Genomic DNA, 15,476 nt, shown 5'->3' with positions numbered 1-15,476 from the left:
AATCCTAGCACTCAGGAGCGAAGGCAGGAGGATCAGGAGTTCAAGGTCATACTCAGCTACACGGTAAACTCAAGGTCAGCTCGGGTCACAGGAGATTTTCTCTATGAAACAATGAGAATGGGAACCTGGAAATGTATTGTGTTGAGAGCTATACAATCTGTGAGTAGCCAAGAGTCATCATTGTAAGTTTTAAATGGGTGGCTTCAGGGCACAAACCCCTCTCTAAAACAAAGGAGTCAAACGTTGCAAGCGTGATGGGTTCAAGGTCAGCTTGGGTTGTATGGGGAGACCTTGTCTCAAAAAGTTAAACAAATAAAAAGCTGAGTGTCCTCTTCCTGGGAAGAAGGACAAGGGACAAAGAAGGTTACTGTCTACCGTGTGTGTGTGTGTGTGTGTGTGTGTGTGTGTGTGTGTGTGTGTGTGTGTGTGTGTGTGTGTCTGTGTGTGTGTGTGTGTCTGTGTGTGTGTCTGTGTCTGTGTGTGTGTCTGTGTGTGTGTCTGTGTAAAGTGTTTCGCTTGTTTGCAGAGACAGGGTCTGCATGTGGGGAATCCTAGGCTGGCCTCGGGGTCTCAGTGACCTGCCTCCTTCCGCCTCCCCCTCAAGTGCTGCAATAACAAGTGTGAGAGCCACTGCGCTTGGCAAAAGTTGTTTAAAGAAGCAATATGACCTGCTTAGGAGTTCGACAAACCAGTTCAAATCCTCCCTCTAACACAGGCTGTGTGTCATTTGCCATTCATTTTATGTAATTTAATCAGAATCTAACAAAGAATAGTTTCTATTCAAATAGTTTCTATAGCAAAGAAACACGAGGACTGTCTGAGATAGTCTACGTAAAAATATTTCACGTAGGCTCTGCACTGGTGCACAGTAGGAATGGAATGACACACAAAGCGCCAAAGTGAAACAGGAAACAGAGGCATGGCTTCCACTTTAGCTCCAAAGCACTCTGGAATTCTATTCAGTCCTTACAGGAGCTAACCCCTCTGTGGCGGAAGATGGTGTTGTCTCTGATAAGCTTGCGGCAGATGTGTCTACCAGAACTTGCTCACACCATGGTTACTAAAGGATGGCCCTGGAAGTCACCTGCCTGCCCGCCCGCCTATCAGATCAAGAGACTCTTTGCCCAGTGCCTGCCAGGATTCCTCTCAGATGGGGAGATCCTGTGTGGATGTGAGGCCAACATCTCTTTCAGAGGGGACTCTGTACTCTACCCTGGTGTTTGGCTGCAGAAAAAGCTAAGCTTCTAAAGATCTAACAGCTTGTGTTGGTGGAAAACGTGCTTTATATATTGGAAAGGCATTTTTCTAACCAAATGATTCAATCTTCTTGAAAACAAAAATATACTGGGGATGTGAAACAACAGAAGTTGGGGATGTAACTCAGTGGTAGAGTGTTTGATCAGTGTGTGCAAAGCTCTAGGTTTAATGGAGTCAGTCCCCAGAACTGCAAGAGAAAAACTCCTCCTCAGGGTACTGAAGGCTTTGCAATCAGCAAGACTTCTAAGGAGATTCACTAAGAAATTTCAAAAGGGCTTGGGAGAGGACTTAGAGGACAGGGGAGGGAACACTTCAAGATTAACAACCTCAATTTGATCCCCTGGCTCGACAGGGTGTAAAGAAAAGCAACTCTAGAAAGTCGCTCTCTGACCTCTGATTTCCATGCACTCTCTAACCCTGTCTCCTCTTCCCTTCTCTTCTCTCTTTCATACATGTGAGCTCTCTGTCTCTGTCTCTCTCTGTCTCTTTCTCTCTCTCTGTCTGTCTCTGTCTGTCTCTGTCTCTTTCTCTCTCTCCTCACACATACTCCTACATACACACACACCCCTACACACACACACACACACACACACACACACACACACACACACACACACGGACCAAATAAAATGTCCTATAAATTAAAAAAAAAAGCCTCAAATATCTCTGGAACCCCCCTCGTAAAACCCCAGATTTCTGGCCAAGGACCTGTTTACAAGTGATCACTTGTAACACAGCCAGGGTCTTTCACAATATGCTCAGTCAGTGTTGCTTCTGACAGATATCAAGGCCCGCCCAGGAGGCCATGACTTACTTTGAAGCTGTACCTGACAATATTCTGGGGTGCATGTGGGTTGTTTGCTGTCAGGATCCGAGTGAACTCCTCCTTTAACTCCTAAGGGAGAGAAACATCAACAGTTTTATGCATGAAGCCAGCCTCCCTCCCGTCCTTCTGAGACTTAGGGCCCCAGGCACCTGTAAGCTTGCGTAGGTAGGCTTCTAATTGGCACTTCGAAAGAACCCTCGGAAGCAGGAAGCAAGAAGAGCAGACGGAAGGATGCTCACTCACCGCGTCAGTCAGCTCCAGCTGGTCAGGGGGCCGCACAGCGGCTTTGGATTGGGCCCAGTCATCGGCTCCTTCTCCCACATCAGTCCCTGAGTCTTCCTCCTGAACAAAGGCACAGCAGGCTCAGGAGCACTGACCTGCTTGGACAGGCACCCAATGCTGCAGGAACCCCTAACTCACAAGTCCTCCCTGAAGCCAAGTTCTATCTTTCGTGCACAAGAATACAAAATGTCCAACAGACAGACCATTCATGGAAGAGTCAAAGAACCTGTTGATGCCAGAGTTCTCAGTGCCTGGAAGATCATAGCCACCTCTGTCCTGGGATTAGGGCTCACCTTAAATCCTGTGGTGGACCTTTGTCTGAAGCAAGGCTCTTCCTATCGCCCACCACAAAGCTGGGAAGCTGAAGGCCATAATTAGCTGCCAAAGGCTTTATGCAAAGTGCTTAGACAGCCAGAGGCCAAGCTGTTCACCAACCACTGCTCTCCAAATTTGGCCTTCCAATCTGCTCCATCAAGATTACCTTTTTAAAAAATGACTTGTAAAACAAATACTGTCTTTTATTTTGCTCTTTAAGGCAAATAAAAAAAAAAAGTCAAGGGTTGAAGTTCTGCGTTACTTGATAGAGTTAAATACCGTGCCAGAGTGGCCGTGAGGTGTTTGATGTGTTCATCTTTACTAACAATCAAAGACATTCAGGACAAAGCAACACTTTTCTCTTCCACAATAAAACTAGAACACAACAAGATCATTAGTGAGGAAGATGGGCTTCCAGGAATGGCACAGCCTTTGTAAAGAGTGATGTGGGAATATCTACGCAAGCCTAATAACTTTATATTCTTGGACTCAACTTTTATATGCAGGAATTTACAGGAGCAAAGTAACCAAAGGCATGCTCAGAGATAGAGTATGTGACTGCTGCTAGAAGGTTGGTCAGAGTAGGGAAAAGAGCAAATGTCCAAGCGTCTGCTCGGAAGGGAGGCATGGTGGAACACATTATGGTGTGGCCTGAAGGGACATATAGTTAAATATTATGCAATAATTTCAAATGGTGTAATAAACTGTATTAGCAATGAAGGTACTCTAAATATTTATGTGAAAAACAGGCCATAAAATAAAACTTTTATTACATTTAGAAATAAATATATACTTTTGTATACATATAAACATATCTGAGAAGAGAAAACATTGCATGTTAAATGAAAGGTCATCCTGGGGTCATAGTTAAAGGATAAGTTTAAGGTTGTTCTTGTTCAAAATTTCTAAAAAGTGCATGTGAAATATTTCCTGTAGAAAAAAATTCCATTAGCATCTTGTTGGGTGACTGGAGTCTCAGCACTTACTCGCTTCCTGGCTCCTCTGGTCAAAATGACACTCTAAAGGGAAAATAAAAGCAGAAGGTGAGTCACAAGAGAAACAATGAGGACCAGCAGGAATTGTGCCACCAGGAAGCTCCACCCAAGGACTTTGTAGCACAGGGCTTTGAACTCCCTCTCGACTCTCAGAAACCATCCTGGGCCCACCACAACTGACCTATGATAAGTAACCCTGGAAAACTGAACAGTGGGAACTTCTTACTTGTAACCAGTTCAACAAGTATTTTAAAGTGTGTGCTAAGATCTGAGGATGTAACTTTGTTGGTACAGTGCTGAAAGCTATGCATGAAACACTGGATTCACCCCCTAATTACCGCATTAAGCCAGGACTGGTGGGCTGCAGGGATGGCTTAGGTTAAAGGTACTTGTTTATAAGTCTGGTGATATGGGGTTGGGGATTTAGCTCAGCGGTAGAGCGCTTGCCTAGCAAGCGCAAGGTCCTGGGTTCGGTCCCCAGCTCTGGGGGAAAAAAAAAAAAAGTCTGGTGATACGAGTTTAATCCCTGGAACCCACAGGATAGAAAGAGAGAAGAGTCTCCTGAAACTTGTCCTCTGACTTCCATATAAGTGTTATAGCGTGAGTGTGCGTGTGTGTGTGTGTGTGTGTGTGTGTGTGTGCGCACACGTGCGCGCGCGCAAATGCATACAAACAGCATAGTAGCACCTTTAATCCCAGCACACAAGAGGCAGAAAAAAGGGGATCAGTCTGGTATACACAGTGAGTTCCAGGCCAGCCAGGGCTACATAGTGAGATGTCAAAAAAAAAAAAAAATCAAACAAACCAACAAATGGAAAACAAACAGGCATGGTGGTATACACTGTACTATTAGCACCCGGGAGATAAAGACAGGAAAATAGAGTATATATGAAGTGCTCAGCACTGAACTGGGCAATATGGCAATTTCAAAGCTACCTCATATTGATAAACACTTGTTTGGGTTAAATATACCCTATGAGTAGATGTTTATTTGGTTAGAATGTTACTATATCCCCAATACCAGGAATGCTCAAATATTGAATTTGAAAAACTTAAAGCAGATGATTTACAGGGAAGATACAGAAAGAGCCTTGAACTCATTGACACAGGGGGAATTTCCTAAACAGAACTCCAATGGCTCACACTCTAAGATCAAGAATTGATAAATGGGGGTTGGGGATTTAGCTCAGTGGTAGAGCGCTTGCCTAGGAAGTGCAAGGCCCTGGGTTCGGTCCCCAGCTCCGAAAAAAAGAACCAAAAAAAAAAAAAAAAGAATTGATAAATGGGACCTCATGAAACTGGAAAGTTTCTGTAAGGCAAAGGACATAGTCAATAAGACAAATCAGCATCCTACAGACCCCACATCCGATAGATGGCTAATATACAAAATATATAAAGAACTCAAAATTAATGATTTTCATCAACTTCATTGGCAAGGAGAATCTTGGGAAAGCATTTTCCTCTCCAGGCTTCAGCCTCCTGTTGAAAGGTACCGAATGGAACACGATAACTTCCAGTTCCAAACATTAGCACGTCCAGGTGCCAGAGTGGTGGCAGTGGAGAAATGACCCACTGTGTAAGAGCATGGCTGCTCTTCTAGGGAACCTGCGTTTTGTTCCCAGTGTCCACAATGGAGACTTGCAGCCATCTGAAACTCTAGTTCCAGGGGATCCAGCACCTCTCCTGACCTCTGAGGGTACCAGGCTCATACATGGTACACAGACATGCATGCAGACAAAATATCCATAGACAACTCAATTAAAAACAATTAAATGTCATATTCCCAAGAGCATATAGCTTGAATGCCTTCCCAAAGTTCATGTGTTGCGGGCCTGGTCCCCAGGGTGGGGATACAAGGAAAGCAATAGGATCTTTAAGAGATGGGTCCTAGTGGGAAGCCACTGGGAAACTGAGGGCATGCCTAAGAAGGCATCAAAGAAGTGTTGTAATCTGGAACTTGGCAGTTCCGGAGAGAATGCTTATAGACGGCGCAAGCCCAGCACCTCCTTCTCCCTTCGCTTCTGACAAGGCGTTTACCTCTCCTCCTGTGCTAGCTCTGCCATGCGCTCGCTCACACCGGCAGACCTGATGCAGGAGCAATGTTCCAAGTCTCTCCGGAACTGTGAGCTAAAACAAACCTCTTTTCTAGGCAGCCAGTGGTGGGGTGCGCCTTTAATCCTAGCACGTTCGAGGCAGAAGAGGCAGGGGATCTCTGAGTAGAGGCCAGCCTGGACTACAGAGTGAGTTTCAGGACAGCCAGGTTTTACAGAAAGAAACCCTGTCTTGAAACAAAGCAAAATACCACCACCACCACCACCCCCCATCTCTTTTCTTCAAATACTGCCTCCAGTATTTGTTACAGGACAGAAACTATCTAATGTAAGCAACGTGCCCACCTCACCATCATGGAACATTTATTTAATCACTGTGCACTGCCCTAAACTGTGGGACAATGACAAAGAAAAAAGGCTCCTGTCCAGGTTTACTGAGAGCCCATGGAGGACAGGAGAATGGTCCTCAATGCCCCTCCCTTGTTCACTCACTCAGCATAAGTTCTTTTGAAAGAACCTTCCCCGCCAGGGCTACGCACAAAGATGCCATTTTGTTGAGATCATTTCTCAGCTTAGTGTCAACAGAACAAGATTGTCTAGGAGATGTTTTTAATATTTGTTTTTATTTATGTGTATGCGTGTATGTGCATGTGTGTGTCACATGTGTGTGTGTGCTTGTGGAAGTCAGAAGACAGCATAGGAAACCCGGACCTGGAGTTACAGGTGAGTCACCCCATATGGGTAATGGGAACCAAATTCATGTCCTCCGGAAGAATGGCAAGGACTCTTAACCACTGAGATACCTCTCCAGCCTGAGATTTTTTTTTTTTAAGGAGAAAACATCAGATAAGAAAAGAACAATGACCCAAAGTAAAATAATTCATCAGACAAAGATCTAACACGTAAGACAGAGGAGGTAGAGAGAGATGCTTGGGAAAGGCCTGCATGGTGAGGAGACAGGGGTGGTAGAGAAAAAAAGCACATCTCAGCTGGGGCTGGGATTCTGACTGGGAGGGCAGGCAGCAGGACTCAATTCCAGCCAGGTTGCTCAGGTTTCCAGAGCTGGGACCCATCTCTGCAGCTAGGCCTTGGGAACCTTCCTGTGAAGAGCCTCTAAAATCTAAGGTAACAGGATGGAGGGGCCACAACACAGTACTGAAGGGTCAGTCCCCAAGCAAGCCACCAGCCTTAAGTAGGAACAAGACCCAGGCACCAGTGCCCTGTGGGTGTGTACTCACCACTGCCCTGTGGGTGTGGAATCACCAGTGAGTGCCCTGTGGGTGTGTAGTCACCAGTGCCCTGTGGGTGTGTAGTCACCAGTGCCTGAGGGTGTGTAGTCACCAGTGCCTGTGGGTGTGTAGTCACCAGTGCCCTATGGGTGTGTATTCACAAGTACCCTGTAGATGTGTAGTCACCAGTGCCCTGTGGGTGTGTATTCACAAGTACCCTGTAGATGTGTAGTCTCCAGTACCCTGTGGGTATGTAGTCACCAGTGCCCTGTAGATGTGTAGTCACCAGTGCCTGTGGGTGTGTAGTCACCAGTGCCCTGTAGATGTGTAGTCACCAGTGCCTGTGGGTATGTAGTCACCAGTGCCCTGTAGATGTGTAGTCACCAGTGCCTGTGGGTGTGTAGTCACCAGTGCCCTGTAGATGTGTAGTCACCAGTGCCTGTGGGTGTGTAGTCACCAGTGCCCAGTGGGTGTGTAGTCACCAGTGCCCTGTAGATATGTAGTCACCAGTGCCTGTGGGTGTGTAGTCACCAGTGCCTGTGGGTGTACAGTCACCAGTGCCTGTGGGTGTGTAGTCACCAGTGCCTGTGGGTGTGTAGTCACCAGTGCCTGTGGGTGTGTAGTCACCAGTGCCTGTGGGTGTGTAGTCACCAGTGCCCTGTGGGTGTGTAGTCACCAGTGCCTGTGGGTGTACAGTCACCAGTGCCTGTGGGTGTGTAGTCACCAGTGCCTGTGGGTGTACAGTCACCAGTGCCCTGAAAGTGTCTGTAAAACATTTATCTGGCAATGAAAGAACTGACAAGGCACTTTGAGTGTGATTGCTTTTGGCAGTTGGAAATATTTCAATTAACACACTATAAAAGCCACACTATAATAAATGCAAAACAGGCCAATGAAATCAGCTACAGCCCTGACTTCCCAACCATGGCAAAGGAGATTGAATGTCAAGCTGCCACTCTGGGCCCTTGGTCTTCCAGGAGGAGATGCCTGAGACAGACAAGCCTGAATTCCTGAAAAGCTTTTGATGGTTGCTTCCAGAAGCCATCAACCACAGAAGAAGAAAGCCCAGGCTCCTTCCCCGAGCCTCAGCACTCCATCTGCCTACCCCGGAGTCTCCATCACAGCGGCTCCTACCCTCCTCCAGCTGGCCTTTGAGGTGCAATGTCTTAAGGCTACTCCTAGCTCCCAGCCTGGCCTGGCCTCCTGCCTCTCCACGTTTGCTTTTATTGTTTCTCCTGCCAGGAACATCAGCTCTTCTGTCAGCTCTGCCTCATCAAGCCCACTCACCTGGCCTCTGCTCCACCTAACCCCCTCCTACTTTTCTCCCACCCCCCCCCCTCCCCCCCCCCCATCCCTCCTTTCCTCCCTCCCTCTCTCTGAGTAGGCTCCCTTCTGCTTTCTATTACCACACAAGCACTGGCTGTTGTGAGATTAAGGACCCAATTAGGCTTTAATTAGACAGTCTATTGTTTCTTTGGGTTTACAAAAGGAGACAGCTCTGAGAAGAATCATAATATGGCTGTACAAATGGGAGGTGGCTTAGAAACTCCAGCACAGAGGCCTCCTATTCTTCCGCTATTGATCAAAGGCCCTCTTCCCCTGGGCAGGCTCTTCTGTATGGTCAACTGAAGTTCTACAGGGTGAGACAGGAAGAAGCCTGCCCAGCTCACTGTGGCAAGCAACAGAACTCTGTTGTCAGTGCTAAGTCAGACGTCCCAGCCTGAGCGCCTCCACAGTTGAACACTGTCCTTTTCTTATTGAGTGACTACACTTGGTTTCTCCGTCTCATCTATCTCCCCTCTGATTATATCATTAAAACCATTTTAAACTAGTGGGCATTTGCTCTGGGAATGGCCATTCACTAATCGATTTGTGTATGTTACCGCATTGAATAGTTATCATCAGCCTATGTGGTCATTAGCCCTAAAAATGTAGACGGAGCAACTGATGCCGAATGAACACAATTGAAGACCACATTTTTAGTCACAACAGTCTTCCTAAAATGTAAATCTGCTCATGTCGCTCTCTTGATTTAAAGTCTCCAAGAACCACGATCCCCACCCCACACACACACTGTTTAGGAGAGGAAGCTCAAGCCTTCTGCCATGATTGCATCCCCTTCCTTCCCATAGTCATACTCAGTCATTTAGAGGACTCCCGAGTGTAAGCAGAGAGAGCCACGTAGGCAGGGATTCTGGGCCTGTTTGTCTCATGGTCAGACACACCAAATGTTTGTGTCTGGAGTTGTGTCCCCTGCAGCCTTCCCTAGGAGAGGCTGCTCATAAATTGACTCTCTCCTGGAGGAGGAGCATCCTGCAGGGGACTCTCCTGTAAAAAGCAAGTGTGCCTTGCACCTAGGACATTGAGGATTCTGATTACATTCCTACCCAAACATCTTTTGTCATCAAAAAAGACAATGTAGTGTCTTCTAGTCTGTCATACATTTAATAATTTCTATAAAAAGAAAAAAGTCTCTTTCTCCATGTTATACACCCCGTTTCCTGAGTCACCTGACTTTTCTGTTCTACATCAAGTATCTTTCTCCTTTACCTCAACACCACTACCCATGAAGACTAGCCACAATTCACACCCTTCTGTCAGGCCAGGCTCCCTGGTTAAGATGCTGTCTTCCAACAGGGAGGGTGGCCCAGGCCTTTGATCCCAGCTCTTGAGAGGCAGAGGGAGGTGATCTCTGTGAGTTCCAGGCCAACCTGGTCTACATAGTGAGCTCCAAAACATATTGGGCTATGTAGAGACCCTGTCTCAAAACATGCAAGCGAACAAACAAACAAACAAACAAACAAACAAACAAAGATGCCTCTCCTCATACCACCAGCTTTTCCCAGGCACAGTACTGGATCACCTGAACTGAACAGCTCACCATGCATTTGCCTGACCTTTAGTTTAAGATCATTCCTAGACTGGTCTTCCAGAGGACCTGAGTTCCATCCCCAGGATCTGCCTTAGGTAGATTAGATCTATCTGAAACACCACATCCAGAGGCATCTAATGCCTCTGGCCCCTGTGGGCACCTGCATTCACATGCAAGTACACATACACATATAATTAATAATAATAAACCTTTAAAATATATTTCTTAGCTTCATCTAGTGTGTTTACCAGTCCTTAGAATTCATTTGGTTTTGGACTATTTTGGTGCAATATAAGTAGCCTAGGTGTCCCTGGGCATAATTTAGGACAAAGAAGTTAATTTAAAACGTTGCTGTTGTTGCTATTTCGCTTTTTGAAATAGAGTTCTGTGTAGCCTGTCCTGGAACTGCTCTGTAGACCAGGCTAGCCTTAAACTCAGGGAGGTCGGCCTGCCACTGCCTCTCAAATGCTGGAATTAAAAGAGCGAGCCACCACTGCACACCCAGAAATTCAAAAATTCTTAAGTCTTCAGAAGTGAAAAATAAGTAGTAAAAATAAAGTAAAACAAAAACTAAAAATAAAAAAGGAGTAAGGGTAGAGCGCTTGCCTAGGAAGCGCAAGGCCCTGGGTTCGATCCCCAGCTCCGAAAAAAAGAACAAAAAAAAAAAAAAAAACAACAACAACAAAAAAGGAGTAAAAGCACACGCCTGTAATCTTCACACTCAGGAGACAGAGGCGTCAGATCTCTCTGAGTCCCTGGCCAGCCTGGTCTATATAGTGAGTTCCAGGCTAGCCAGGGCTATACAGTAAAACTCTGACCCAAAAAAAGAGGAGGAGGAAGAAGAAGAAAAGAGGGGGAAGAGGAAGAGGAGGGAGGGAGAGGGAGGAGGAGGAAGGCAAAGTAAGCCATTCCTCATCATTTTAAAAATGGGCGTGCAATTAGATGCAGCCATGGAGACAAAGTGTGGGCTTTGAAGTCAACCTTAGCTTGAGTGTCCACTGTGTTGCAGGCTAATTCCATGACTCTGACTCTAGGAGAAATATTTGTCATCTCCAAATCTCGAGGTCTTTGTCTTTAAAACATGCCTCATAGCAATTCCGTCTCAGGCAATCGGGTTTGTTGTGAGGATTCAGTGAACACACACACAGAAAGCAGTGTGGGGAGCCTGTCTGAAATGGTGGCTGGCAGCGACACACTCTGGCGTGTGGAACCTGCTCTGGGGCCACGCCAGGCTGGGTCTGGATGGGCCTTTGCCTACTAAGAAGCACCCACTCTGGTAATGGCGATCTTCAACAGCTCACGTGTCACTGCAGGACTCAGTGCTGCAGCAGGATTGTTCTTGGAAAGAGGGGCTCTTCACAGCATGCAAACCCACAGACACTGTTTCCTCTTTCCTAGGGCCCAAGGGACTGTGTTTACCATTCCCGTTGTCTTGGTCCTTATTTTAAAACTCACTAACAGGTTTCCATTAAGCTAAATTGAAACTAAATACCTCACCAGCTTGCAGCTTCCGTTTCTAAAAAAAATAGAAGCTCTCAGTCCCAAAGGAATGGCAATTCACCAACACATCCTTATCCAGCTACAATGAGTGCATTTTAAATCCCAGAGCTGAGTGCGCATGGAAAGCACACAGTAAGTGTTTAATGAGAGGCCTTGAGTTTGGGAACAGTGCTATGCAGGATAACAAGCACCATCACACACTGTTCTGAGAGAATGAGTTGATGCAAGTATTCTGAGGGCAATTTGATAATACATACCAAAATGTAAAATGTATATATCCCAGGGCTGGAAAGATGGCTGAGTCCTAAAGAGCACAGGCTGCTCTTGCAGAGGACTGGTGTTCAAGTCCCAGCACTCACAGGGTGCTCACAGCTGTCTGTAACTCCATCTCAAGGGTCCTGTGCCCTCTTCTGGCCTCCACAGGCACCAGGCACGCAAGTATTGCACGCAAATAAAACATCCATACACATAAAATTACATTTAAAATATTTAGAATTCATATGCCCCTCAGTTCAGTAACCCAATTTGAGTCTTTCTCATAGAAACTTTATACACACATCTTATGCCTCTGCTTCTTGAAAACTGGGTACTTTGTAAGTCAAATGTATTCCAAGCGTTATTACAATACTGCTAAATATTCATCAAGAAGCATCTCGTGAAATATAATGAAGCAAGTTGGGGCTGGGGCTATAGTTCAATGCATAAAGTGTTTACTGTGCAAGAAGGTAGATCTAAATTCCATCCCCAGAATGCACATAAAAGACAGGGCATGGTAGTGCATGATTGTAGTCTTTTACTAGGGTGGTAGAGACAACAGGGTCCCTGGCTAGCTGAGATAGCCTAATCTGTGAGCCCTGGGTCCTAATAAGAAGTTCTGTCATATATATGCCACATATCTATATATCTATATCTATCATATATCTATATATCTATATCTATATCTATCTATATCTATATATAGATATCTCAAGGCTAGAAAGACGGCTCAATCATTAAAGGCTGGACTCATAACCAAAAAGATGAGTTCAGTTCCCACCACCCACAGGTGTCTCTCATCCCAGCACTCGGCATATCTCTGTGTTCAAGGCCAGTCTGATCTTCAAAGAGAGTTTCAGGGCAGCCAGGGCTACACAGAGAGACTCTGTTTCAAATAATAACAACCACCAAAACAAAACAGAAGGTTGCCTTAAGGAACAACACCTAAGGTTGACCACTAGCTTCTACTTGCATGCACACACCTACAAAACATACAGACAGCAAAGTTTGCCAATTCAATGGGATCGTGTGCAAGTAATAAGAAAGAATTATCGTTTTAGAATATGGTGATGGTAGTTCACAAGGCACTGGGTTTTTTAAAGATGTATTTATTACTTTTATTTTTATGCGTTCTTTGGCTCTCTCTCTCTCTCTCGTGTGTGTGTGTGTGTGTGTGTGTGTGTGTGTGTGTGTGTGTGTGTGTACTTTGCATGTGACTGTTGCTTGTGGAGGCCAGAAAACAGTCAGTGCTGGATCCCCTAGAACTGGAGTTACAGGTGGTTGTGAGCCACCATGTGGTTGCTGGGAGCAGAGCCCAGGTCCTCTGGAAGAGCAGCCAGTGCTCTTAACTGCAGAGCCATCTCTCCAGCTTCAACAATGTACTGCATTTAAATATTTTTCTTAATTTTTTTTTTGGTGGTGGGAGGGGAGATGCACTTTCCCACATCTGACTAGTATTCCTGAAAATTGTTAAAAGAGTAAATTTTAACTATTAATACACATACCAAAGGTAAACTATGAGGCGATGCACACTAGTCAGCTTAACTTAATTATTCTAAATGTGTGCACATTTAAAAATATATTGTATGTAGCCAGGCATGGTGACACAATTCCAGCACTTGGGAGGCAGAAGCAGGTGGATCTCTGAGTTCAAGGCCAGTTAGGTCTACATAGTGAGACCCTGTCTCCAAAACCAAAGAAAAAACAAAAAGCAAACAAAAACAAACCAAAAAAATATGTTGTACATATAACATATCAATTAAAAAACATATTATTGAAAAACTAAATCTGCAATATTTATGTATGGGGAAGCTCTCCAAAGCATATTATTAAAGACAGTGGCCATAGGGGTTGGAGAGGTGGCTCAGCAGTTAGAAACACTGGCCGCTGTTTTGTTTTGTTTTGTTTTGTTTTGCTTTGTTTTGCTTTGTTTCTCAAGACAAGGTTTCTTTGTGTAGCTTGGGCTGGCCTCAGACTCACAGAGATCCACCTGCCTCTGCCTTCCCAGTGCTGGGATTAAAGGTGTGTGCCACTACCCCTGGCCCTAGGAGCACCCACTGCTCTTACAGAAGAGCCAGGTTCAACTCCCAGCACCCACGCAGAGCCTCACAACTGGTTATAACTTCAGTTCTAGGTGTCCAGGTGCCTTCTTCTGGCTTCCATGAGCACCAGGCATGTACATGACTTATATGTAGGCAAAACACCCATACACATACATAATAACATAATTTTTAAAAAGAATGGATGTAGACTACGAAACTAGATTGGAGGTCAAGGGGAACAGACATACTGGAAAGGAGGTAGTCCTTGAAAACTCATATGGGGCTTGGAAGTATAACAGGCAACTGGGGTGAATGCACCAGGGAGGAGGGGATGGGAAGAAGGAGTGGGGGTGAGGGCACCAGGGAAGAGGGGGAGATGAGGAAGAAGGAGAGGGAGAGAAACAACCAAGACAATTTTTGTTTGAAAAGTGCTATAATGAAACCTAATTGTTTGTAAGGTGATGAATTATAAAAACAAAATGAAACTTTATAATTCTTAAGCAAACAAAAAAAGTTATAGGGCTAAGGGTGAAGCTTAGTTTAGCCCTGACCTGCTCCCTACACAGGACTAAGAATGAGAGAGTAGGTAAGGAAGAAAGAAAAAGGATTGAAAGAGAGGAGAAGGAAAAAGAAAGAATAAAGAAAAAAGTTACAGAAATAGAGGTCCATCCTTTTTTTTTTTTTTCCGGAGCTGGGGACCGAACCCAGGGCCTTGCGCTTCCTAGGTAAGCGCTCTACCACTGAGCTAAATCCCCAGCCCCGAGGTCCATCCTTTTACCTCAAGTTTGTATCTGTGGGGTCAGAGAAATGGCTTAAAGAACAAAGGACCTTCCACCAGAACCCAGAGGATGAGAGCTCTCTCTCTCTCTCTCTCTCTCTCTCTCTCTCTCTCTCTCTCTCTCTCTCTCTCTCCCTCTCATCCTCTGAGAGAGAGAGAGAGAGACCAGCAGCCCCAGATAAGGATTTAAAAGTAAGAGCTCAAGGCTGAGATGATGACCCAGTAGACAAAGATCTTTGAGGACAAGCCTGACTAACTGAATGAATGAATGGAGAAAAGCAAACAGATCTCCAGAGCGAGCCGTGCTGGCTTCCTGGCTCTGTGGCACACTGCATGTGGTCACCAGACACGATGCTGTCTAGTCCTCACTCCCCTGTCTGTAAAATGGAGATTAGTGCTCTCCCCATAGAACTGACATACATAAGAACAAGACAGCCCAGCAGAATACTCATTCAGGGCCCGGCACCAGGAAGCCCTCGGCCATCAGCAGAGATGTAGGCTTTACAGATCCTATTATTACACCACAGTGTGCTGTGCAAGGCACCAGGCTCCCTCTGAGCACATAGTGAATAATTGAAGATCGTGTTGTCCTGGCCAAGAAGCATCTGTCAGAAAATAACCTGTAAATCTCAGGGTGTCACAGGGAGGAAAATGATTTGTATTATATAGCATCTTTCAATTTGCCACACGTTTTTGAGTGCACATTCCAATTTGACCCTTATAACAATCTTTACTGGATGGATGTTGTATTTGTCAATATTTTTTCTGAACCTAGAGATACCGCCATATGAATTTTCTCCTTTATTCTGTTAATGTCAAGAAAGACTTTGATTTTTTTTTTAATGTTGAGCTGGCTTGAGTTCTTGAACATTCTTGAGACAAACCACACTTGGTTAATGTGCTATTCTTTTGATATATTGCTGGAACAGATTTAATAATATTTTGTCAATTTTTTGCATTGATGTTTCTGAAGGATCAGTTTGTAATTTTCTTCTTGTATAATAGCTTGGTTTCAGGCTCATGCTACATCACATTCCGTTGTAAAAAGGATGCCATGTAAGACTGGGGCTTTGT

The 15,476-nt window shown here is 45.2% G+C and overlaps 1 protein-coding gene across 1 annotated transcript in view; it reads right to left on the bottom strand.

Moving 5' to 3' along the window:
* Positions 1 to 15,476, bottom strand: part of Dnai1 (dynein, axonemal, intermediate chain 1) — a 70,728-nt gene that overhangs the window by 42,449 nt on the left and 12,803 nt on the right. Inside the window, exons 2-4 of the mRNA NM_001024342.1 lie at positions 3,667 to 3,699; positions 2,327 to 2,425; positions 2,072 to 2,152 (exon numbers count right to left, since the gene is read on the bottom strand). Of these exons, the coding sequence (NP_001019513.1) occupies positions 2,072 to 2,152; positions 2,327 to 2,425; positions 3,667 to 3,699 (213 nt within the window). The remainder of the gene's footprint in view (positions 1 to 2,071; positions 2,153 to 2,326; positions 2,426 to 3,666; positions 3,700 to 15,476) is intronic.

The sequence above is a fragment of the Rattus norvegicus genome, chromosome 5 (assembly GCF_036323735.1).
Source record: "Rattus norvegicus strain BN/NHsdMcwi chromosome 5, GRCr8, whole genome shotgun sequence".
NCBI classification, from domain to species: Eukaryota; Metazoa; Chordata; class Mammalia; order Rodentia; family Muridae; genus Rattus; species Rattus norvegicus.
The sequence above is the reverse complement of the archived record's forward strand: the minus strand, read 5'-3'. Positions and strand labels throughout refer to the sequence as shown.